The sequence below is a fragment of the Psammomys obesus genome, unplaced genomic scaffold (genome assembly GCF_907164565.1).
Source record: "Psammomys obesus unplaced genomic scaffold, mPsaObe1.curated_primary_1811, whole genome shotgun sequence".
Classification (NCBI taxonomy): Eukaryota; Metazoa; Chordata; class Mammalia; order Rodentia; family Muridae; genus Psammomys; species Psammomys obesus.
In genome coordinates this window covers 680701-704509 of record NW_026590180.1, presented here as the reverse complement: position 1 = coordinate 704509, position 23809 = coordinate 680701, and the positions used below count along the sequence as shown (strand labels likewise).

The window sequence follows — 23809 nt, the reverse complement described above, 5'->3', positions numbered from 1 at the left end:
TTTACATCTCTTTGAGGAGCTGCTTCACTCCCAGTTAGGTGGCAATAAGCTAGTTTACAGAAACCAGAGCAAGCGTTAATCATTTCACAAGATGTTTACAATTTTGGGGAGGAGGAAAAGTGGCTGGGAGCTAATCTTTTAGGAGTTTAGTGGGTGCCTAGCACAAAATGAAGTTTTCCTTAGCTGTCACAGAGGATGGAGAGCAAAAGCAGGTTGTTAGACTGATTTTAAAATTCAGGATTCACAGCGTGTAGTGGTGGTGATATTCTCCTTTAATCCAAGCACTCAGAGAAGCAGGTGCAGGCACTTCTGTGATTTTCAGGACAGGCTGGTTTACATACTGAGCTCCAGGGACAACTGAGATTACACAGAGAAACCCTGTCTTAAAACACATAACAAACAAACAATCCAGATTCTTAATAAAAGATGGTTGTGAATCCAGCCTTTACACAATTACTAGGTTTACAAGATGTCTTTCATCATTACGTTGTGATTTTAGTCTTCAGTCTACTTATTACAAAATGTTAGTAAATCTTGAACAGAAGTGAACTTGCTAGGTGTTCTGGAATGATCCTTTAGTCACTTGGGAGGAAGAGACAGGAGAGTCAGAGCCATAAGTGAGACTTTGTCCCCAAAACAAAGAGGGAGGGAAAAATCAGGTTGGTCCAGTTGTACTCAGAAATAAGGGAAGCAGTAACCTAATGTGGGGATGAGGGTTATCTTTTTAAAACAGTTATCTTTTAAAATGATTTTGAAACCCCTTTTGATGTTCTTGCTTATGCTTCCAGTTGCTCTGGAGCTTATGGCAGAAGAACCCTGAAACCAAAGCTGATGGGGGAAGCTATTGAGACTCTGTTTCAAAATCCAAGGTAGAAAAACAGAGAGAGCTTCCTTAGGGGAACCAAGCACTAGCCTAGAATAGTGGCAGCTTTGGCTTAATACCCAGTACTGCACATACATAAGGAAGCCTAGTTCTCCTGCGCTGACACCCTGTGTGAGCCCTTGTCAGTGTTGTGAGTTAGCAAGATGGTCTGAGAAAGAGAGACACTGCAATGATAAGCTTTAGAAAAAGTGTTAGATGAATCAGCTTCTTATGGTTTGACTGCCTAGGAGCTTTGCAGAAGGTCTTTTATTGATTCTTACACAAATGGCTTTTAAGCAAGTCAATTCCCACATACCACAACCTCATATCTGATCTAGGAGTTGTCTTAGGGAACCATTACCTAAGCAGTCACAACCATTATAAGAATGTTGGATTTGCCAGGATTGTTTTATAACTGAGGTCATGCTACTGTTCTGAAATTCCCAAGGAACAACAATTCCATGAATCTAAGAAAACAATCTTCGGTTATTCACAGGAGATTACCACAAGGCCTAAGAGCCATCACTCTGGAGTAAATGCCAGATGCGATGGCTCTTCTAAAATTCAACTAGGATTCATACAAAGATCAGACAAAACAGCAGGAAAAACAGTTTTCATGTGAACATTGTCATCCATATGAGTTGGAGGTTGAACAAAGTTAAAGTCCAGCACTCTGATATTACTAGCAAAGACCTCCCAGAATCCATTGCAGGATCTTTCTGTCTGTAAGTCCTTTGTCCATATCTTCATCCATTAATCTACGTAAAAAGTTTTTGTGAGATTTTACTAGAACTCAGCAACATTTTCCCTAGGTTTTCACAACTCAGGCAAGTATTAACCATCAGGTCTTCTCTGAGCTCATGCTTACCACCGCTGTCCCTCTCCCAAGATAAAATATGCACAGTCTTGATTCTTCTTTGAGTACAAAGATATTAGAAATATATTCACAGAAATATCAAATGAGCTTCTTGGAATTCAGGAACCTAATACTCATTTTAAGCCATAATCTTCTACCCTTATACCATCCAATTTTGCTTTCATCTTTTACTAGGTATATCATTTAGTCCTTCTCTAAATGTCCCCATAGACTTTAATAGTTCCAACTGTAAATGTAAGTTTTATTTGCCAGATGTATTGTCATCTCAGAGGCTTACTGCTGAATAATCTACCCTTTTTAGTTCTTTCTGAACTCTGGCTGGCTGGTTCAACTCAGCTGTTCTGGCTCAAACTCCTCTCCAAGAAGACTGATTCAAGCTGGCTTCTCTTTGATTCTCACTAATTGTTCTGCTTGGACTCAAACTAACTATGGAAATGTGTTTTAATCTTCTGGCTCCTTCTTCTCCGGCTTCAGCTGCTTTTGCTGACCTACACTGACTGCATTAACTCACAAATGAACTCAACTCCACTGCACTACAATCACTGTACTGACTCCCAACTAACTGAACAGACCTGCCTCTCTCTACCTGCACTACTCTTAAATTGCTTCTCTTTACTGTGTTGTTCTTGTGAGAGTTGGGCATATCCTATGTCTGACTGCATGGATACTTTCTTCTACAAACTAATTTTATCTTAAAGATGCATACTAAGGTCGTATCTGTATTCTAGCCAGAGGGAATAAAGCTGTGTGGCCTGTCTGCATTCTAGATTGATCACACAGACCTAGGTATTTGGATGTGATCCCTTGCCAGAGCAGCCATGTTGCTGGATTAAATTTCATCTACGCCCAACAAAGCAATCTAGAAAAGAAATAATGGAACAAAGTAAGACATAAAAGCAGGGGGAACACTCAAATGCTATAGCATCACATACCTGGCTTCTGAGGCCCCTATAAAATGGTCTAGACTACCAAGAATTGGGCAGCCCCAAACACCATCTCTGTGATATGAAGGAGGGATAGGTCTTGTTTTAGGTTAGCTGTTTCCCTTTCAAGCAGGGTTTATCAGTAGACAGTCTCGATTCTGACATGGGTACACGGTAGGGCTCCAATGAAACTTAGCTATCACCTGCACTGTTCCGTGCAATGATTACATACAGACTGTAAGGAGGGACAATGTAAATGTCTAGATAGTCTCCATGTTTATCTGTTTGTCTGATTCTACTGAAGTTCCACTACACCTACTTCTGATGTACTTCTTGAGGGTGAATGAGGCCACCTCTAGGTTGGGATATTTCACTTCAGAAAAAATTTGCATGTACTGTCATGATGAAGGGAACAGTGAACGCTTCTATAAGGCACTGTTTATAGGGTCATGGAACCATTCCCATAAAATGAAGCCATACACATTTAGAGAGGTCTTGCCTATTAATCTATCATAGAAGTCTCCTGACAGATATTACCAGAAAATTTGTCTCCTAGATGATTCTCGAGCCTATCATTTCAATATTCATGCCCTCTGGCAACTGAGCTTGAAAACCATATACATCAGTAATAGTTTCCTGGTAGTGAGTCTCAGAAATGCTTTTTATCTTAGTTACTGTATCTCACTTTGGACCTTGGCTTTCACATGACCCTAATAGACAGAAATCTGTAGGAGTCTCTGAGCAAACTGAGGTTGGTACTCAAAGAGTAAGGTCCATCTGGATCTGACTATACTTGTGTTTGCTTAGCCACTTCTCCAGCCCGCCACTCATCTTACACATTTACATGGATTCTGTTGTTCAAAACCATGTCTTAAGGCTTGCATGACCAGCAATTTTGACTATCCTTGGACATCTTGCTTGAAATCTTAATTCTTTTGTGCACTTTATACATTGTTTAATCTGTTACTCCTAAATACACTCTTCAGTAGCCACACACTTGTTTCTGACTTTCCATAATATTAGTCACCATAGAACTAGGAAAAAAGAAAACAGAACATAAAAGAACAGAGATAATAAAAGCAATGATAAGAGAAAAGACAGTCAGGTATATCTTTTTAGCTGATATCAAACCCTACTACAAAGCTATAGTGAGAAGGACTGAATGAGATTAATTAAAAACAAACATATAGACAATGCAATGTAAAGTAAGACCCAAGGATAAATGCTAATGCAATGGACATGTTAATTTTGACAAAAGTATAAAATCTGGGTACTGGAACTGACAGCCTTTTCAACAAATACTGTTGTTAAAACTAGATATGCTCCTGAAGATGAACGAAACTAAAGCTATGTCTCTCATCCTGCACACACACAAAATATTCAAACTAGATGACAAACATTAATTTAATATTGTGAATGCAAAAATATCAAAATAACAATGGTTTTAGGGATCTCTAAAGGAATAGGACAGTGGGAAGTTAAGTAGTAAGGAGAATTTATTAAACTGCCTTACAGGTTGTAGTCTAGGTATTCCAGTAGTACTGGTTTCACTATGAAAAGTGAATGAACCTTTTCGTTTACTCAGTACAGGAGGCTGGATGTCTCTGCAGTTCCAATCTGGTGCTGAAGAATTCCGTATACTTAAAGAGTTGCTGGTTTTATAGTCTATGTTGGAATCCAGAAGATGTTGGATTTAATAAAGACTCCAAGTGGATGGAGACTTAGGGCAAGCAGTGAGAAAGCAAAATTTCTTTCGTCAGTATACTTTTATCCAACTAAAAGGTATGGACTAGCTTTAGGGTAGTCTTTCTTTTCAATACAATATGAATAAGAAAATCCCTTTTTAAGGGTGCTCAGAAGCTTAGGATTCAGCTGATGCCAAGGCAGGCCATGGTGACAACCAATGAGTGAGTCATCATAGTAACTAACAGCACAAACACAATGCACATACATTCAAACCACATAAGGCATTCAAATTTTAACTGAAAAAGGAAAAAGGACATTCATTTGCACATAGGCTCTACTGATGTGCTAAGGTTATTTTTATAAAACCGTGTTTGTTTCTTAATTTCTCTCTTAACCTGGCTATCGCACAAATAGTTGAGACTCTACTATATCATTTTAACAAGCTTCACAGCACAATACCTGTGCAGTTACTACCCTATTCTGAACTCTCTAAACTAATCTGGCTTCCTCCCAGCATATGTCACAGACATACTTCTACTTTGTGGCTTTCCTGCTGTAGGTCCTATTTCTTAATGTCTCCTGGACCTTCTTCCTCAACTCCTGCTCCCCTGGCTGGCAGGAAGTCCAGCCCTATTCTGCTCAACAATTGGCTATAAGCTGCTTTGTTGGCATATCAGGGGACAATTGGGGAAGAGTGTTTACACAACATTGAGGCAAGCTTCTCAGAACAAAGACTGCAACCAGATATGATGGGGGACATGTGCAGGAATCAGCATTTGAGTTACACAATAACCTTATGTCTACACTGATGCTACATCTTGGTGACTGTGTGGTGTTGTTACATGTATAAGAAGCAAGGTAACATTTTTAAAGGGAAAGGGGTAATCAGAAGGGAGTAGCCTGAGAATAAAAGGGGAAACAGGTAGAAGATACTGATGCATACGTGTTAATGTCAAAGTGATACTTTTACTTGTCATGTAGTCTAAGTAACACTTCCTGTAGCTATCATAAAGTACCAGACACGGGCAACTTATAGGAAAAAGGGTTTAATATTGCTTGTTGTTGAAAGTTACCATCTACCATGGTGAGAAAATTAAGACAGCACAAACTTGAAGCAGATGCTCATGTTGTCTCCCTAGTCAGGAAACAGCAGGAGGTAGATGAATACAGGTTGCTCTCCATTGACTCTCTCCTTTTACAATCAAGGATCCCAAACAACAAATGGGATCTACCTGTCCACCCACTATCAACAGGACTTCTGATATGAATTAAACTAATCAAGATAAACCCTTTAATGGAATGCCCTGAAGCTTATCTGGGATTCTAGATTTAATCTATTTTCAACTGATCATTTCTCCACCCCTTGTTACCGGAACTCAAACACACCTTAAAAACATGTTTTAAGTTTATTATATGTGCATGTATATACGTCTGTCAGTGTGGAACAATGCATGCAGGTCAAAAGGCCACTTTCAGGAGTTGGTTTCTTCCTTCTCTATTGTGTGGGTACTGGGGAACTTTTCCAGTCATCAGGATTGTTGCAAAGTACATTTAACCCACTGAGACATCTATACTGGCCCCAGCTATATCACTTTAATCATAATGTTCCTTCCCAGTACCAAGTCTTATATTCATCCCCTAAGTCAACTAGAGTCCAGCTGTCAAAGAGCATAATTGAGTTAGCAATTTCATGAGTTGAAAAGACCATAATCCACGCTTTATCCAAGATTCAGGGCAATCTCTTCATTCTGACCTCCTCTAAAATAAAAACTTAACTATACATTCCAACATACAATATAAACATGTCCATTCCAAAACAGAATAATCAGAGAACAAAGAATGATCAGACCAAAACCAAAATTCCAGCATGAGAAACTCCCAATCACACAGCTCCACTTTGGCATGCAGGGGGTGGGGTGGTAGCTCTGATAAAATGCGGTTGACTCCAAATGGCTTAGGAAGTCATGCCTGGCTCTGCTGGCAGGACTAATTTTCTTTGTCCTATGTCAGCCCATTTCTTCAGCAGACCCTGTCCTTGCCTCATACTCCTGCATCTCCAATATCCTTGGTCATGTATTGATTTGGTTATATAACAGATTGATATCTTCAGACTTGAGCATTCTACAGGATTCTGATGTAATGACTTCTTTCAATCACGTCAAATACATCATATTATTTGTAAGCAATGCCTCATGTTGTTTATCCACACTCTGTATTAGTAGTATGTGTGTACTACACTTCCATAAAATCCATTACTATGTAAGTTCTAAGAAAAGATATTGTTACACTATTGATATTAGCATTGCTTTATTTGCTGTTATGAGGTATGTGTATACTAGAAAAGGATCCTACCAGACTCATTGTATGTAGGTTTCTCTACAATATGAACTCATACTGGGCCCTAAGGCATGAACTTAGTTAAGGCTTTGTCACACTGTCTAATTTGTAGGATTTCCTAAAAAAAAAAAAAAAAAAATGTTTTTCTGATGTTATAGTGTAAAGAATAGAACACACAGATTCTCTTAGTAACTGAATGTCTTAGTTTCATTCATATCTAAATTTTTCACACTGAGTTTGGAACAATTATTCAACATGTAGCTATTGTCTTTGCTTTTACAAAGTTCATCTACAGTATGAAATTTTTGGTGTTAAATAAGGAAACATAAAATTCTTTGTCATATTCTTTTCTGCAATATAAAAATCCTGGTGTCCAGTAGAGGATGAACACATCTAGAGGCTTTGTGACACTGTCTCTAGTAGAAAGTCTGATAGCAACAGAGGTATGAAGAGGAAGGACATGCCTCCCATGTTCTTTGTTTTCCTACATTGATTTGTTGGAGTCATGAATGGCATGGCCAAAAACAACTTCAGGGAAGAAATATTTTCAACATAAGGGTCTCTGTTTCTCTTCCGGGGAAGCTAGGGCAGGAAGTGAAGCAGAGACTATGCTTCCTGACATGTTCCTCAGCTCACCAATGATTCTTATGTAACCCAAGAACACCTCCTCAAGAGAGTTCTGCTTGTCCTGGATGGATGCTCCTACATGACTTAACAATCAAGAAAATGACCCCCATTCATGTCCTAAGGCACGCTGATCCAGGAATTCACAAATTCAGATAATGCTTGCCATGTGAAGTTGACAGCTGAAGCTAAGGAGGACATTTGCACCTTCAGGATTTCTCACCTATATAAATGTTTTGGTGTTACTGAAGACTGAAGTATTGTTCAAGGCTTAGGGACAATAATTGTATGTGTAGAATCTCTGTAGTATGAAGTTTCTGCAGGTAAGTACAGTGTGAAGAACATGGAAAGAGCATGCCACATTGATTGCTTTCATAGGCTTCTTCATTAGAATAAACTATGTGATGCTTATATAGACATAAGGAATAGCTAGGCCCTGGTCCTTTTCTGCAAATGAGTAGAGTTTCACTCAGGAGTGAATTCCTGATGTTGATCCAAGACTGATGGATAACTGAAATCTTCACCACATCCTTTACATGATAGCATTGAGGTTCAGGATGAAGATCATTGTTACTTAAGATATGAAGAGACATTAAAAGCCTGTCATTTCCTTCACATTTGGACAGTTTCTCTGCAGAATGAACTTTAATGATGGTAGAAAGTGTTGACTCCATGCCAAAGCACTCACCATTCTTCACATGCACATGGCTTCTCAACTTAATGGATTCATTTATCTTGGGTAAGGTCTGAATGCACACATGTCAAGTTTCTATTAAGAATGAATTCCTTGATGTCTTTTAAGGGATGAAGACCGGAAAAAACATTTGCCACACTCTTCACATTTATAAGGTTTCTCTCCAGTATGAACAATATGGTGCTGATTGAGGCTATCAAGCCTAGAAAAGGCTTTTCCACATTGTTCACATATGTGGGGTTTCTCTCCAGTATGAACTCTCTGGTGTGCAGTAAGGGCTGAGTAATTAGGAAAAGTATACTGACATTCCCCACACTTATATGCATGAATTTTTTGATGTTTTTTAAGGTCTAAAGTAGAGTAAAACATTTTGCCACATATTTCACATTTGTAAGATTTCTCCCCAGAATGACGTAATTTGTGCCAAGGAAGGTATGAGAGAGTGGAAAATGTTTTCCCACATTGTTCACATTTGTATGGTTTCTGTCCAGAATGAAATCTTTGGTGATCCTGAAGGTGTGGAAAAGAATAAAACCTTTTGCCACATTCTCCACACTTGTAGGAATTCTCTTCAGAATGAATCCTTTCATGACGCTTAAAGAATGCAGAAGAGTAAAATGCCTTGTCACAGTCTTTACACTTGTAGAGTTTCTCTCCAGCATGAATTCTTTGATGTCGCTTAAGCAATGAAGGATAATGAAATGCTTTGCCACATTCTGCACACTTGTAGGGTTTCTCTGCAGAATGAATTATTTGATGCTTCTTAAGCAATAAAGGACAGTAAAATAATTTCCCACATTCTTCACACTTGTAGGATTTTTCTGCAGAATGAACTCTTTGATGTACCTTAAGCAGTGAAGGGTAAGAAAATACTTTAGCACATTTTTCACACTTGTATGGTTTTTTCCCAGAATGATTTTTCTGGTGTCTATAATGGGTTGAGCGAGCACTAAAGGCCTTCCCACATTCTTCACACTTGTAGGGCTTTTCTCCAGAATGTATTCTCTGGTGTTCAGAAAGTTTTGAATGAGTATTAAAGGCCTTCCCACATTCTTCACACTTGTAGGGCTTTTCTCCAGTATGAATTCTCTGGTGTGTAGAAAGTCTTGAGGGAATACGAAAGGCCTTCCCACATTCTTCACACTTGTAGGGGTTCTCACCTGGAAGAATTCTCTGGCATTGAATAAGCAGTGAATTACAATAAAAGGCCTTGCTGTAATCTTTACATTTATTGAGTGTTCTTCCTGTTGACCAAAAGTTCAGATATGAACAAAAGCTTAGTACATTCTTTATATTTATAATGCTTATCTTTAAATGGAGAAATTTACTCATTCTTACATTATTGATACATCAAACAACACTATATTTCTACATCTATATTCACTGAGAATAATTCAGAAAATATAGTAGATGGAAATAATCTAAACTTCTATTGACGTAACAGCCTGAACAAACTGAATACAGAAATAATGGCACAATCCCAATACTCTGGAGGTAAAGGTGGGTAGATATCTGTGAGTTTGAGGTGAGCCTGGTCTACAAAGTGAGTTCCAGGACAGCCAAAGCTACACAGAGAAACCCTATCTCAAAACAAAACAGAACAAAAGAAAGAAAGAAGGGAGGGAGGATGTGTGAAAGAAGTAAGAAAAAAAGAAAAGAAAAAAGATAAGCTGGGCACAGTGGCTGTAATCTTGTAATCCCAGCAATCTGGGAGAGAGAGGCAGGTGGATCCCTGTAAATTGGAGGATAGCCTGATCTACAAAGTGAGTTCAGGATAGCCAAGGCTACATAGGGAAACACTGTCTCAAAAAGCCAAAAAAAAAAAAACACCAAAACACAAAACAAACAAACATACTACCAAAACCGAAAAACCCAAGTATGATTTTTAAGACAGCATTGTGTCTCAGTGCGTATGGTAAAGCCTGGCTTTCTGTTGGATCTTTGGACCTCAACGCTGTCCTCTGATCCCTTCTTTCCTACACACCTGGATGCACAGTGGCTGCCTCTTGTCTCTTCACACCCGTAGGCCCTTGTCTTTGCTCCAGAAATGTCACAAGATATGGCTTAGAGACAGTAAGACCTGTTTGTAAAAAAAAGGGAACAAGACTGTGTGTTCTTCTATTGGGAATTGACATGTTTATTCTAGCACAGTGTGTATCAGGAAAGACATGATGCAATAAATGATTGCACACAATTAGTACCTTAAATGGTTTCTGACAGGATCATTACAATATATAAAGACATTTACAATGCCAAGAGTGAGTTTTATTTAAAGAGAACGGCATTAAAACTGAATTGTGAAACATTTTCATTAATGTGTAAGATATATGCCTATTGCAACAGGGTTTCTAACATCCCCACTACTGTAAAGGATGCATTCTTCCAACACAGACAGGCTAAACATACAAAAGTGAAAGCAATGTTTCTCAGCTAAACGTATTCCCTAATTTTTCTTTAAAACCAAGAATATCAAACTTGCTATTGGAAAGGACAAGCTCCCATGAGATAATGTATAGAATAAGAAAGTCACATGTTAACAGTGAAATAAGAATTCACTATGAAAGTGATCCTCACCCAGGAAATCAAGGTTGCTGTAATTCTCCAACATCACATCCCTATACAAATTCCATTGGGCAGAGTTCAGACATTCCCTCTCTTCTGGAGAAAAATCAATGGCCACATCCCAAAATGACAGCATATCCTGAAATGAAATGAAGGTCAATGAATTATACCACAGTTTCAATCAATTATAGACATTGTGGGTCTAGTTCTCTGTCAGGGTGACACAGCTAGGGTAATTTGAGAAGCAGAAACGTCAATTTAGAATGTGCATTCCACATTCCTGTATGCAACCCTTTAGGAGTCTGTTATTACTGATATGAGACAACACAGCCTATTGTGAGTGGTGCAAACCCTGGGCAGGTGGTCTTAGATGGTGGAAGAAAGCAGCATGAGCAAGTCTCAGACAGCAAACTAGTAAACAGTGTTCCTTCATGACCTATGGTCCAGTTCCTGCCTACAGATTCCTGTCTTGACTTCCCTCAGTGATGGCCTGTTACCTGAAGTTCTAAGTTGAAATAAATCCATTCTTCTCCAAGTTGCTTTGTTCACAGTACTTATCATTATAATAGAAACTATCACTGTAATAGAAATGATGCAGCAGTTCTGGACTGAGGTCTGGATTGCTTAATTTGTACAGGCTTCAGTAGTGATCCTAATGACAGTTCACCAAGAGACACAAGATGGAGCAGCCAAGGGATAAAACAACAACAACAAAAATGAAGAACTCACAGACATGACATAATTTAGGTATCAGAACAAATTAAAACCCAGCAGATATAGGAATACCAACACTTTTCTTGAGTATTTCAAATACACTAAACATCACTCTCATCTTCTTGTCATTTCTCTTTTCCATTTTTTCTCAGAGAATGTTTGATATATTCCTAAAACATGTCTTCAACATCTGATACCTGTGTCTCACTGTATTATATCCAAGAATTGTAATTGGTGGTTGTGTGACTGAATGAAAATGGCCCCCATAGGCACATCTATTTGAATACTTTGTCCACAGTTAGTGGAACTCTTTGGGAAAGATTAGGTGATGTGGCCTTTTTAAAGTAGGTATGGCCCTACTTTAAAAAGGAAGAGGTGTGTTCATGGAGTTGGGCTTTGAGTCTTCAAAAGCCCAATCTAGGCCCAGTCTGACTGTCTGTCTGTCTGCCTGCCTATCTGTCTGTCTCCCCCCAACCCCCATCTGTGGATTAAGATGTATGATCTCACATACTGCTCCAGCACCGTATCTATCTGCCTGCCATGCTCTTTGCCATGCTGATCACGAACTAACCATCTGAAACTATATGCAGGCCTTAAGTTAAATGTTCTGTTTTATATGTTGTTATGTTCTCTTCACAGCAATAGAACAGTGACTAGGAGAGCAATGGTAATTTTTTTTCTTATTTTTAAATTTACAATATTTCAGAGTTTATTTTTTTATATTATTGTATAAGTTCCCAAAATTACTTGAGAGAAATCATATTCTATCCCCCCTTTTACTGAAAAAAGAAGAGATTTCTATATTAATAGTTTTGCTATAATTTTGAAGATAAACCTTGCAATTTTTCCAACAGTTTTAGTATGTTAATATCCTCAAATCATAATTTTTATTATTAAAATGTCAAAAATGTTGTCTTACATGCTTCTGAAATGTACACATGTTTACATATGTCCAGCATTCAGGACAATAGTACTGTGAAGTTTATTTCAGAGCATCAAAGTTTAGTATGTTCTCAAGCCTCAGCTTTCCGATGTCAATGGCCAATGAGAAAAACCATTATATTTCCAACTTCTGGGAGTTACAACTCTATGCATTTAACATATGAATGAAATCAAGTGATACAGGTCTTTCTGTGCCTGGAATAATTTCCAGTTTCAGCCATATCTTCATAACTTACATGATTTTATCCCTTTTCTTCTAAAATATTATTTAAATAAAATATAATTATGACATTTCCAAATCTCTCTCCTAACTCCAATCAAGATCTCTTTGAAGTTCCATGACCTTATGTTCCAGACATATATTCTCTTCTAATATCCATGCACTAACTATGAGTATCTGCCTAGGCTCTTTATCAGGCCTTAGCTGCTGTTTTTGCCAAGATGTGAGTGGCACTTGTGGCACCTTTAGAGATACCTGGCCATACTGGTCATTGCTGTGGTTCACTGGTGTTACGGCTAAGTAGGATGACTTAATGCGCTCTCCCTTGGAAGCTTGCAAAACACCTTCTAGCACTGTGAAACCTCGTCCTTAGGTAGGAGACCTTCAGGTCAGATCCAGCTACAATCCTGAGTCTTGTGTTGAAGTGCAAGCTGTTTTCAGCGCTGGAAGGAGCTATAGTCAAATGACTTTTGGTATGTAGGAAACATACACTTTGTAAAGAAAGATTAAACTGGAAAAAAGTTTTTAATCATAAGGGTAAAGTGAAGCAGCAGTGAGGAGGCCAATAGATTCCCAAGTCATAAGTAGACTAAAAGAAGTTGGCAAATAGAAAACCTTGTCATTTTTCAAGGAAAATGCAATTACTCTGTTGAAAGCGTCTTTGTAGCTAGCAGAACACTTTCCACATTTACAAGTAAGTGAGAACCATAGGTTCCATTCTTCTTTACCTCTGAGATCCAGACAGCAGAGAAAATGTTCAACATGGACAACAGTAGGAACCCAGGGCAGAGGCAAGGTGGGAACACTGTTCCTGAGAAAACCAGAGCAGATCCGATGGAGAACTGACTGCCAGGATCACTCTCTGATGCTGCCCATCACAGGCCACTGCTGTTCCTCACATGGAAGTGTCTGCTGTCTCAGTCCACTTTCATCAGTGTGGGCTTCCTGTGAGGGGAGGGCAGAAGGCCTGCTACCACCATCTCATTTACTTGGGATTTTAACCAATATAATTAAAGCCAAGAGTTCAGGGGAACTTGAGACTGGCAATGTTCACTTCCTGTGGAGGGGAAATACAAATACAGTCTGGCCAGAGGGGGATACACTGTGACTCACTGAACACTGCTGCAAAGTCGTTCTAATCCTGAACTGGGACTCCAGTTGTTCTCACCTTAGAGAGAAGCTGGTCCTAGAGACAAGCCTAACAAGAGAGTGGACATAGCTATACTCATAAGCACTCCTGTATCTGTGATACTGTTCCTCAGGGATAGTTTTTGACAGAAGCCAGACAAACTTCAGTCCTACGAGATTGTGGGGAAACCAACTCTAGATGCAAAGCGAGGACTGTATTACTGACCAGGTTCAAAACACTAATGACTCTCCATTCAGACCGGGCTTATCCATCAATTACTGAACATACTGCTTTAGAAACACACTAAAGGCACCCTTAAGTAACAGTGTACTGATCTGTCCCAACCTTTGGCACACATAACTGTGGCACACAGCAATCATTAATTTTTGCTTTATAGTAACACGTTTTTACAATACAATGACTCAGATACTGTAATTGGAACACTAAAAATGACATAAAAGAGTATATGCAATGTGTTTACTGAAAAAAATATAATAAATAGTAAGATTTTTTGGATATCCAGCACACAGTTGGGACTCAACCTTCATCCACCGACTTACTTTTATGTAGCTACCACAAAGAAAAGAACAATGGGGTGCAGAATTTAAAGCATTGGCCAACCAACCCAAACACACTTTTCAACTCAAAATGTCACTGATTTGAAAATATTTGGCTGGAATCAGTGACAAAGTTTTATAACCCCAAAAGACAAAGTAATGAAAATCTGTGATGCTCAAACCTATGCGTTTGGTTTCTATTCAATTTCTGTTCAAATGACGTCTAGAATTTCTTTCAGTGGTCTCTGACATAGTCATACAGATGACCAGGAACTGAGTGACACTATCCAGCATACTTCCCCTCAGAGTTTTCCAAGAAATGGCCTATGTAACACAGCAAGGTTAGTACACGAGTGTGTGAAAACCAGTAACTCTCCCTCATATCCTCACTTACACAAACATTAGCATGCAAGGAAAAGCTCCTAGAAGGAACAGGCAGGACACCATAGGGTACTACACTACTCACCATGAAAGAGGAAGGAATGGCACTTTGTTTTGCTGTTTGGATGACACAATACCACCTGAAAATGCAGTGGAGGCCATGGCTGTCATTACCCACATGCAGAGTAGGGGTCCTGCTTTGGCTAACTGTAGAGAAGCATTCCACACCCAGGTTAAGCTGTAGTGTAAGGAAGGAGAGGGCCCCAACAGGCAGAGAAGCAGGGAGGGGGTGTAACTCAGCTGTGGACTGCATCAGTCAAGAAGAATCCCGGAGTGGGAATGAGGGCTGTTTAAGTCACATGATTACACACAGGCCTGCTGACCTGACACAGAAACCTGGCAGCCTAAAACAAGGTGAGGTGTTTGTTCTGTTTTGTTTTCCTGCTCCCGGGGCACCAGCTGATGGATTGACTTAACATGTTCAAGGCCAGATGAAGGCATGTTTACACAACAGTTGTGTGCCAAGCAGTCATTCTGTCTTGAAAGTAATTACCATAACTTGGGGGCAGAGACATTCAGAGGCTTAAACAACTCCAGAGCTCAAGGTGAAGCTGGGCATCAGCTTCCCCAGGCCTCATTCGGCTTTGCAGTGGTTCCTTCTCTCCGTGTGTCCTCTGCACTGTGTTCCCTCTCCCCTAGTCAAAGCTTTTCTTCCTTCCTTCCTTTTTCTCTCTCCTTTCCCTCCCTTCCTTCCTTCTTCCTTTTTCTGAAAAAGGGTTTCTTTTTGTAGCCTTGGCTGTCCTCAACTCACTTTGTAGATCTAGTTGGCCTCAAACCACCCCTAGTCAAAGCTTTTCTCCCTTCCTTCCTTCCTTCCTTCCTTCCTTCCTTCCTTCCTTCCTTCCTTTTTCTCTCTCCTTTCCCTCCCTCCCTTCCTTCCTTCTTCCTTTTTCTGAAAAAGGGGTTCTTTTTGTAGCCTTGGCTGTCCCTCAACTCACTTTGTAGACCTAGTTGGCCTCGAACCCACAGCAATATGCCCGCCTCTGCCTCCCTGACTGTTTGCATTACTGGAGTGTGACACCGCACCCAGCTGTCAACACTTTTCTTTACCTGCTGATTCCTGCCGTGTTGTCTACATTGTCCCAGATTTTACCAGCTGCTACCTTTGGGGTCTCAGATCGTTTTCCGTTTCATTCATCAAATGACTGACACGACCAAGACAATTATCTGTCGTGGATCACATGAAATGCAGAAAACCCACCTACTCTAGATGTATAGAAAAACCATCAACATTCATCTGAGAGTGGGTCACCTAGTTACAGAATGTTTCCCCAGCCAAGCGGAAAGTGAATTCCCAGCACCACCTAAGGGCCAGGTAGTCAGCTGATCCACCAAGCCCAGGCAATCCTGACCCTTACACACTCCGCTACTGCGCAAGGAACCTGCTCCCCTGTCCCACAAGTCCAAGGTAGACTCGGTTATGCTCAGAACGCTAACAAAACCATCAGTTGGCACCAACAGACACGCCCTCTTCCCAGCCCTGACCTGTTATCCTTATGGACCAGGACCTAAGGTCAACTTCTTCCGGTCTCCCGCCCTCCGCAGCTCCGCTCCCTCCTACGCGGACCCCGCCCCCCGCCCAGGGCCTCAGGCCGCGCTGCTCCCTGAACCGACCTCCATGTCAGGGACGCAATTTGCGAGCTGAGCAGGACGGGACTCTCGCCCAACTTTGGGGAAATAGCACACTTTCAGACAGAATTAACAAGTACTGTTTCCGGAGTAGGTCCCTGTGACGACACAGTGACCAGACTACATTTCCCAGAAGTCTGTGCGAAGGAACTTCCGGTATTTGGGTAGGGCGGTTTCTGCAGTTCCCAGATTTGGCCCAGGCAGCCCGCTGTAGAGTAGAGGAAGATGCCTCCTCTGCAGGACAGCCTTGGCATTCAGGCGGGTTTTCATCCCCAGAGCCACAACAGATAATACGAATGTGAGTCGAGCTTGTGACACAAATATTAGGCTCACAAGTCCTTTCTAGTCAAGTGTTCTCATTTTAATCTTACCGCAGCCTGAAAAGAAAATCACACTGACTCAGTTTTACTTTTAAATAAAGAAGCTATATACTGAAGTGGGAATAAAACGTAGATGATTTTTCAAACGAGTTTTGGTGGTCTTGATTGTGCTTTTAGCTGCTTAGTCGCTTATGGCAGAGGGACCTGGGATCCAAGGCTGACTGGACAATTGTAGAGACCTTCTTTCTAAATAAAAAGTAGAAAAACGGACAGGGAACTACTTTAGGGTAAAGCCTTTGGGTGCTATGGAGGCTTTGGCTCAGCACTACACACACATAAATAATCCTTGTCTCCTGTACTGATACCCTGTGTGAGCCATACACGCATCAGACTCTGCAGCTGGTAAAACTATTCCTGTGAACACTGGAACCCACACAGTGTTAGGAAGTGGACCACGCATGGTTTGAGTCATTGAACAAAGTTAAGAGTTCAGTTCTCTGACGTTTATTTGCACAAGATTCCCAGAATCTATCTCAACATCTTTCCATCTGGAAGTCCCTGGTTAACACTTTTCATCCATTAATCCATGTAAGAAATTTAGCTTTTGTAAGAGAGGTACCAGAACTTCAACTCCACTTTCCCACAAACTGTATTGATTATTTACCACCAGGTGTGTTTGAATTCATGCTCACCTCCCTTGCTCCTCTCCTAAGTGGAAGAACGCAGCTCCTGGGATCATACTGGTGTGTGTAATGACTCTGGCCAGTGGAATTCATTGTGACTAGAAATTTGTATAAAGTGAAAATAAAAATGGCTTCACTACATTTGGAAGTCACATTTTCTGTATTGGAGGGCTTCCAGTATGAATTATCTGCTGTCTAAAAAGTCCTCAGTGACTATAAAATACTTAGCCATATTCCTCATACTTGTGTAGTTTGTTGTTATTAAAAAAAATGAAAATCCAACCATTCTATTTTACAAATGAAGACTAAGGAGCCAGATGCTGGAGGGGTGGGGGGAATCTGCTAGCTCAGAGAGGCCAGTTCCAGCTGATCTTCCTACTCAGCTCACATCCCAGAAGGAAGAGGCCAAAAGCCCAAAGCTAAAAGCTGACAACATAGGAGGAAAAAGCCTGCTGTCTTGTTCAACAACCCAAAAGGAGAAAGCCAACAGCGAAAAGTCCAAGAGCTAGAGAGCTAAAGCCAACAAGCAGAGAGATAAAGAGCCCCTTCTTTTTCTCCATTCTGTCAAAACCCCTCCTTACTGCTTAATCCCTATCAGCTGGTTTCTTGCTTTGCCTTTTTACCTGGGGAAAACTTTATTAAATCTTGTGTACAAAAAGCTCTTGGATTAATGGTGTGTGCTAGGGCTGGCTGAGCCATACCATAACCACCTGTTTACATTTCAATGAATGGAAAGTTCTTAGAGTAAAGGTGTGTGCTAGGGCTGAACCACACCAAACATTTTGTCACATTTTGTAGGGCTTATTTCCAGAATGAATTATTTGATATTGCCTAAGGCTTGAAGTAAAGTGGAACATTTCCCCAAATTCTTCACATTTGTAAGGTTCTTTCTCAGTATGTAGTAATTTGTACTAAGCAAACTATGTAAAATTACAAAAGGCTTTCCTATATTTGCTCACACTTGTGAATGGATTCACAGGTGGTTAGAATTTTGTCATGGAGTTTTAAAGGCCTTATCACATACTTCACATTCTTAGGGATTCTCATGAGAATGAATTCTTTGATGATCCTTAGGGCAAGAAGGATAGTCAAACTTTTTTGCTACACTTCACATTTTTAGGATTTCAGTCCTGCATGACCCATTTTCTTCAGAATAAAAAATTTCTCTTCTATGAGATTTGTGGTCCTCAAAAAGTACTGAAGGGAAAAAGTTTACTGATGGAACACTAAAAGCCTTGCAACATAGTTCACATTTATTGGGTTTCACTAGAGTGAGAATTCTCTGGTGTTTAATAAGGAATGGGTTCCAATCAAAGGCTTCCCCATATTCTTTATATGTATAGGGTTTTGCTCCTGGTGAGTAAAAATTGATAATGAGTTAAAGCTGAGAGTCATTTTTTTTTATATTTGTGATGTGTGTCTATAGTACGCAGACTTTTAATCACATTTATATTTTTTCATATAAGTGAGAAACTATAGACAGATCCTCACACCTATATTCGCTGTAGTATAATTTATAAAATACAGTAAGTAGAAACAATCTAAAATTCAAGTGAAATAAGAAAGACTAGATAAACACAGAAGCAAGAGAATATTATTTAAGGTTAAACCGCTAAGGAAGTTGTTACATAGATAATGATGAAAACTCTTAATGACATTATGCTCATACAAATAAGCCCATTAAAAAAAGAAAAGTAAGACTAAGCACTTCCGGCTCCTGAAACCTGTGTGGCGGTAGCGTCAGAGTCAAGTGAAGCTGGTCAGGATGACCACCGATGGACGTGCAGCTCCCCATCTTCGCCAACAGGCTGGGTGTGTCACTTTTCTTGCTCGTGACCCTCACTATGTGGCAGTCAACAACCCCAAGAAGCGAGAATGAAAGTGGTGCTCTTTCTGCCCCAGGGTTCCAGGACATAGTCTGAGGCAAGATGAAGGGTGTGAGGGACCTTCACACTTCACTTCATCTCTCCTATCCATCACAGCATACAAAGCAACTACACCTGCATTTTTCCAAACAACTTTTCTTTCCTCAAAGTCTTCCTTAACCCTATGGAACAAGAAGCTGCCACTGAATAGGGCCCAGTATAGGGGCTACTTTCTCTTCTGCTCCTTCCCCGCAATAAAAAAAATATAGATATATACTTAAAAAAAAAGAAAAGTAAAGTAAATTGTATGAGTAGACATAGAAAAAAAATATAAAGTAGATGTCCAGAAGGCAAATCATTCTTGCCTTGTTGTAGAAAATATTCAAAGCCTGTTTACAATATTTACAATCAATGGCCTATAATTATTTTGACAGTTATTATTTAAGTGCTATAACAGCAATGAAAGACACAGACACCGGATAGATGTTTAATACGCCTATACACTGGAACTGGGCAGAAAATGACCTCCTAAACTATCTTTTTATCTCCCAGTCCCACATCCCATGCCATGCTCTAACCATTCTTATCTCGGCCACTTGCCATCTATAATCCCAGAAATACTTGCACAGGCTGCCCATCCAGCCTTGCTTTCTTCAGCCATGCCAGTCCTCATAGTAGCTCCTCCTGACCACATGGTTCTCTCCAAGCAAACCCATGATGACTCTGCTTTTTCTTCCCCTCCTCTCCTGCTTTCATCTATCTCTTCTTCCTCCTGTGATCCTGTCTTCCAAGGCAGCAAACCTTAGCTCCACCTACTTCATTTCTGGCCAACCCTGGTATATAGGCAGCTTTATTTAGCCAATCACAGATGATTTGGGAGGCAAAGGTACATGGCATCACTTTAGAATACATGAAGGTAGAACAGTGAGACTCTCGGGGCAGGGGCAAGCAATTAATATCTGAATGCAAAGCACCATGCTGTAACACTGCCTCCTCAGAACACAAGATAAAACAAATAAACTTCGGTGAGAAATGCACAAATTGATGATGAATTGAGACAGTGAAGAAGATGACAAACAAAAGTGTATTAAATAAATAGGGGAGGGACTGGAAGGAAAGCTCCCTGTAGGAGCATGCTCAGATGTGAGGTCAAGGCTCAGTTCTCAGCACCGAACATGAACAATAGGAAAAGTGATGTTATGCTTGCCTGCTTTCCGGAGCCCACCAGCAGAGTGGAATGGTTCTTGAGTCTGGAGTGAGGATTAAAAATAATAAACTAACACACAACACATGGGACCTTTCCGAGAGGCTCTAGTAGAGACTAGACACCTGACTCCTTTTAAGCCAGAGTAAAAACATCTTTTAGTACAATGAGTTAAATTCACAAGGAGATGAAACAAGAGGTGTGATTTTGACGAGCTATCCCACCTGCTGTCTCAAACAAAAGGAGATAGACTTGGAAATTCTTCACTGATTCCAGTAAAGGCCTGGTAAAAGCAGTCTTTCTGCTGAGATTTAAATATAAAAGCAGCTGGTAGAACAGAGGCTCCCAACACCTGCTTACATGAAGACTAGCAAGGCTGGGCTGGCTCCTTTCTCCAGATGTTCAGTGTGGAACAGATATCCAATTCCTGTCTTGTTTTAGGCCCATCCAAGACACTGAATCCTCACTTCTCTGGGTCAGTAAGGCAAATGGGAAAATAATTATACTTTATATTGTTCAAGGACAGTGAAAAGAGGCTCCAGCCCAGTGGACATAGTTTTATAATACATTATGGAAGTCCTAGAAAAATAAAGCCCAGGAGGGATTGCTGTTATACTCAAAGCTCAAATTTCAATAAGCATTAGCAGACTTAGGACTAGGAAATATGGAACAGAAGGAAAAAAGCAAAATCCAAGAAACAAAAACAAAAGTACTTCTAAAACTGCTCTGAAGACATTTCTTGTGTTAATTTTAATGACCCGAAGAGGAATTCCAACAACTAACTAAAGAAATCAGCATGTTAACCACATATGTAAGTGACAATATTGGAAATCGCTCATGCAAGGTCTAGCTCTGTGCTGTAGCCAGTGGCTGCCATGAAAGTGACTGTGCAAGGTCTAGAGAGGAGGTTCTGTGCCATAACCAGTGGCTGCCATTCCAGAGGACAAGGATTTGGTTCCCAGCACCAACATATTGGCTGACAACTATTTGTAACTCCAGTTCCAAGAAATCGGTCACCCTCTTATGTCCTCTGTGGGTACCAGACAGGCAAGTGGGGATACATGCAGGCAGAATGCCTATAAACTAGTAAGATAAAACTAAAAAAGAAAGAAACCAACCATACAATAAAATATGAAAAGCACAAAGGATGGAGCTAAAATAAAGGTTCCATAACCAGACATGGTTAAAAAAAAAAAAAAACAAACAAAAAAAGGATCTCTGTGGTGAAGGTGGTTGCTGCCATGTTCCCGCCTCTCTGTCACCTCCTTCATAGCCTCTGACCCCCGTTCAGCATTGTTGGCAGGGAGAAGAATAATTGTAGATGCACGCACCTGACTCAGAGAAGGTGAATGAGGGTTGAGTGTTAGACAAAAATAGATATAATCCCTCCTCTGTGGTTTGGCTCCCTGATAGTTTTAGTCTTCACTTTGTGGATCATTCATGCTGAAAAACTGAAGCAATTAGTAGTTGGATATGATCATATTTTACCATCAAGTTCTCAGCCTGATAACGAGAGTCCCTTTTCCTTCACCTAATGATTTATTCAAACAAGTCATATGACTCTACTCAAGATGAACCTGAAGATTATAACAAAGCACAGAAAGCCAGAGGCCTAGAGTCAAAGACTTGTTTCAGAAGGACAAGAGAGGACTATTTGGAAAGCTGTGGGTACAGAGAAGAGTTTGATTCCAGGCCCAGGTATAGAATGTTTGATCAAAGACTCCCATCTGTAACCAACTATATTTACCCAAGATCATGCAGTAGTTCACAGACAAAAGACCAGTTACCCTAGTGGTTACCAGCTCTTGGCAAGCAAAGACTAGACTTTCTAAGCTGTCAATTTACCAGGGACAGCTTGTCAGAAAAACAAGTCCCCTTGAACCTTAGTCAGCAAGAATACAATTGTGGCTCTTATAGTGTAGAATCTCTAGTTCACAAGGGGCTCTGCCCAGGACACAGTATTATCAGCCTTCAGGACTTTACAGATAAAGGCACCAGAAGAGGAAAAGACATCTAGAGGAGGACAGAGAAAAGCAGGAAGAACGACCCAAACATGAGAGGTAAAGGATTTCTGAGGAAATGGATTTAAACAAACATAGGAGCACTCAAAGAAAGAAAACAAAGACAGAAATTAAAACTGTACAGGAGTGTACAAAAAGTTAGGAACAGAAAAAGGGGTGGGGGGGGGAGCCAAGATGCATCCTTGAAGAAAGAGGACGGTAAACATCAGATGGAGAAAAAGGAACAAGACGAAGAAAGGACAGAGGAGATGCTTTGGGACCAGTCTATCCTTAGTAAATTCTGTTGATGCTCAACTAAAATAACAGCTAAGAAGCTTGATTGTATATATCCATGTTCATGTCACTTTACTCTATGGGCAGAAGTTTCAACTTCTAGCAAAGTGCACATGAAGTATTCAGTATGCTTGTTCTCCAACGTGGGGATTATGTTCCTATTTTCTAAAAGATTTATTCTTTTTTTTTTAAACATGATAGATTTTCCCTTTAAGAGTATAGCTCTGCTTTTATTCACCAAATTGATGTGATAGTGGAATTATTTTTCCCTTGGGAGATTATTTATTTATTTTAATTTTTAGATTACTTACATTATATTCACTTTGTGTCCCAGCTGTAGACCCCTCCCTCATTCACTCTTAATCCCACCCTCTCTCTCCCTCATCTCCTCCCATGCCCCTCTCCAAGTCCACTGATAGGAGAGGCCCTCCTCCCCTTTCCTCTGACCCTAGCCTATCAGGTCTCATCAGGACTGGCTTCATTGTCTTCCTGGTAAGGCTGCTCCCCCATCAGGGGGGAGATCATTTATTTAAAATTGAAGGAATAACAGAGTTTGAAGAATCTATTTCTTGGTTGGGTTTCTTTTAGTTTTGAGTTACATATATTTATGCTAAATGGCTTTCTCTATGAAGCAATTTGGATACCTTTTTTTTTAGATCTAACTTCCAATATATTTTCAGAGTTGGAAGGTAAAATTATAATAATTTTATCTTATAGTTTTAAAAGTTTCAGAGTTTCACACAAAATCAGTTTATATTCTGAAAATATTTGTAATAATAACGCATCTTAACTACTGGTTTAAAAAAAAACGAGGAAGCTTAGCAAATATAAATGCTGGACGAAGGTAAGAGGAATATAAAGAAAGACATTAAAGGACACTGATTGTCTTCAAGATAACTCAGCAGACAAAAGTACTTAGTATCCAGCCTCATTACCTGAGGTGGATCCTGGGTACTCACATAGTGAATGGAGAAAACTGACTCTTACAAGTTGTACTCAAATATGCATAGGCACAGCATGGTACATGTACCCACATATACATGAACAGACACAGTACATAAATACTTCTAATGGGGAACACTGAAGAAACTGTAAAGGATTTTTGGGATGCTGCATGTAGAAAATAAAAGAGAAGAAGCCAGGATGGTGGCAGATGTCGACAATATTCGTTGCTGAAAGGTATCAGTAGGAAAATGAAGTATTCAAGACTGGCTTCATCTACATAGGTACTTCAAGGCTACCTATG

The 23809-nt window shown here is 40.0% G+C and overlaps 1 protein-coding gene and 1 pseudogene across 3 annotated transcripts; one reads left to right on the top strand and one right to left on the bottom strand.

The window, feature by feature from the left end:
* Positions 1–554: 554 nt before the first annotated feature.
* Positions 555–16292, bottom strand: LOC129676296 (zinc finger protein 58-like). 3 transcript variants are annotated; one of them, XR_008720060.1, is made up of 5 exons: positions 16183–16292; positions 10578–10704; positions 9988–10083; positions 7533–9247; positions 555–582 (listed from the first exon to the last, which is right to left on the bottom strand). XR_008720060.1 is itself a non-coding variant. In XM_055606639.1 (5 exons), exons 2-5 carry the CDS (start codon positions 14594–14596, stop codon positions 8082–8084), a joined length of 1392 nt encoding a protein of 463 aa, XP_055462614.1. In that variant the 5' UTR covers positions 14597–14648; positions 16183–16246; the 3' UTR covers positions 6819–8081. The 3 variants fall into 3 exon arrangements, 2 of the variants coding, with proteins under 2 accessions (XP_055462614.1, XP_055462613.1); XM_055606639.1 differs by lacking the exon at positions 555–582 and adding an exon at positions 14594–14648 and having other exon boundaries at positions 6819–9247; positions 16183–16246; XM_055606638.1 differs by lacking the exon at positions 555–582 and having other exon boundaries at positions 6819–9247.
* Positions 16293–21803: 5511 nt separating this feature from the next.
* On the top strand, positions 21804–22577 carry LOC129676301 (lysine-rich coiled-coil protein 1-like; annotated as a pseudogene).
* The last annotated feature ends 1232 nt before the right edge of the window (positions 22578–23809 follow it).

Excerpts from the sequence above, each read along its gene's own strand:
- LOC129676296 (XM_055606638.1), bottom strand. Across the intron at positions 10,084-10,577 it reads CAGCAACCTTGATTTCCTGG|GTCTTACTGTCTCTAAGCCA; the intron begins GTGAGGATCACT and ends TTTTACAAACAG. Across the intron at positions 9,248-9,987 it reads GGCAGCCACTGTGCATCCAG|GAAGAACACTCAATAAATGT; the intron begins GTGTGTAGGAAA and ends TTTGGTCAACAG.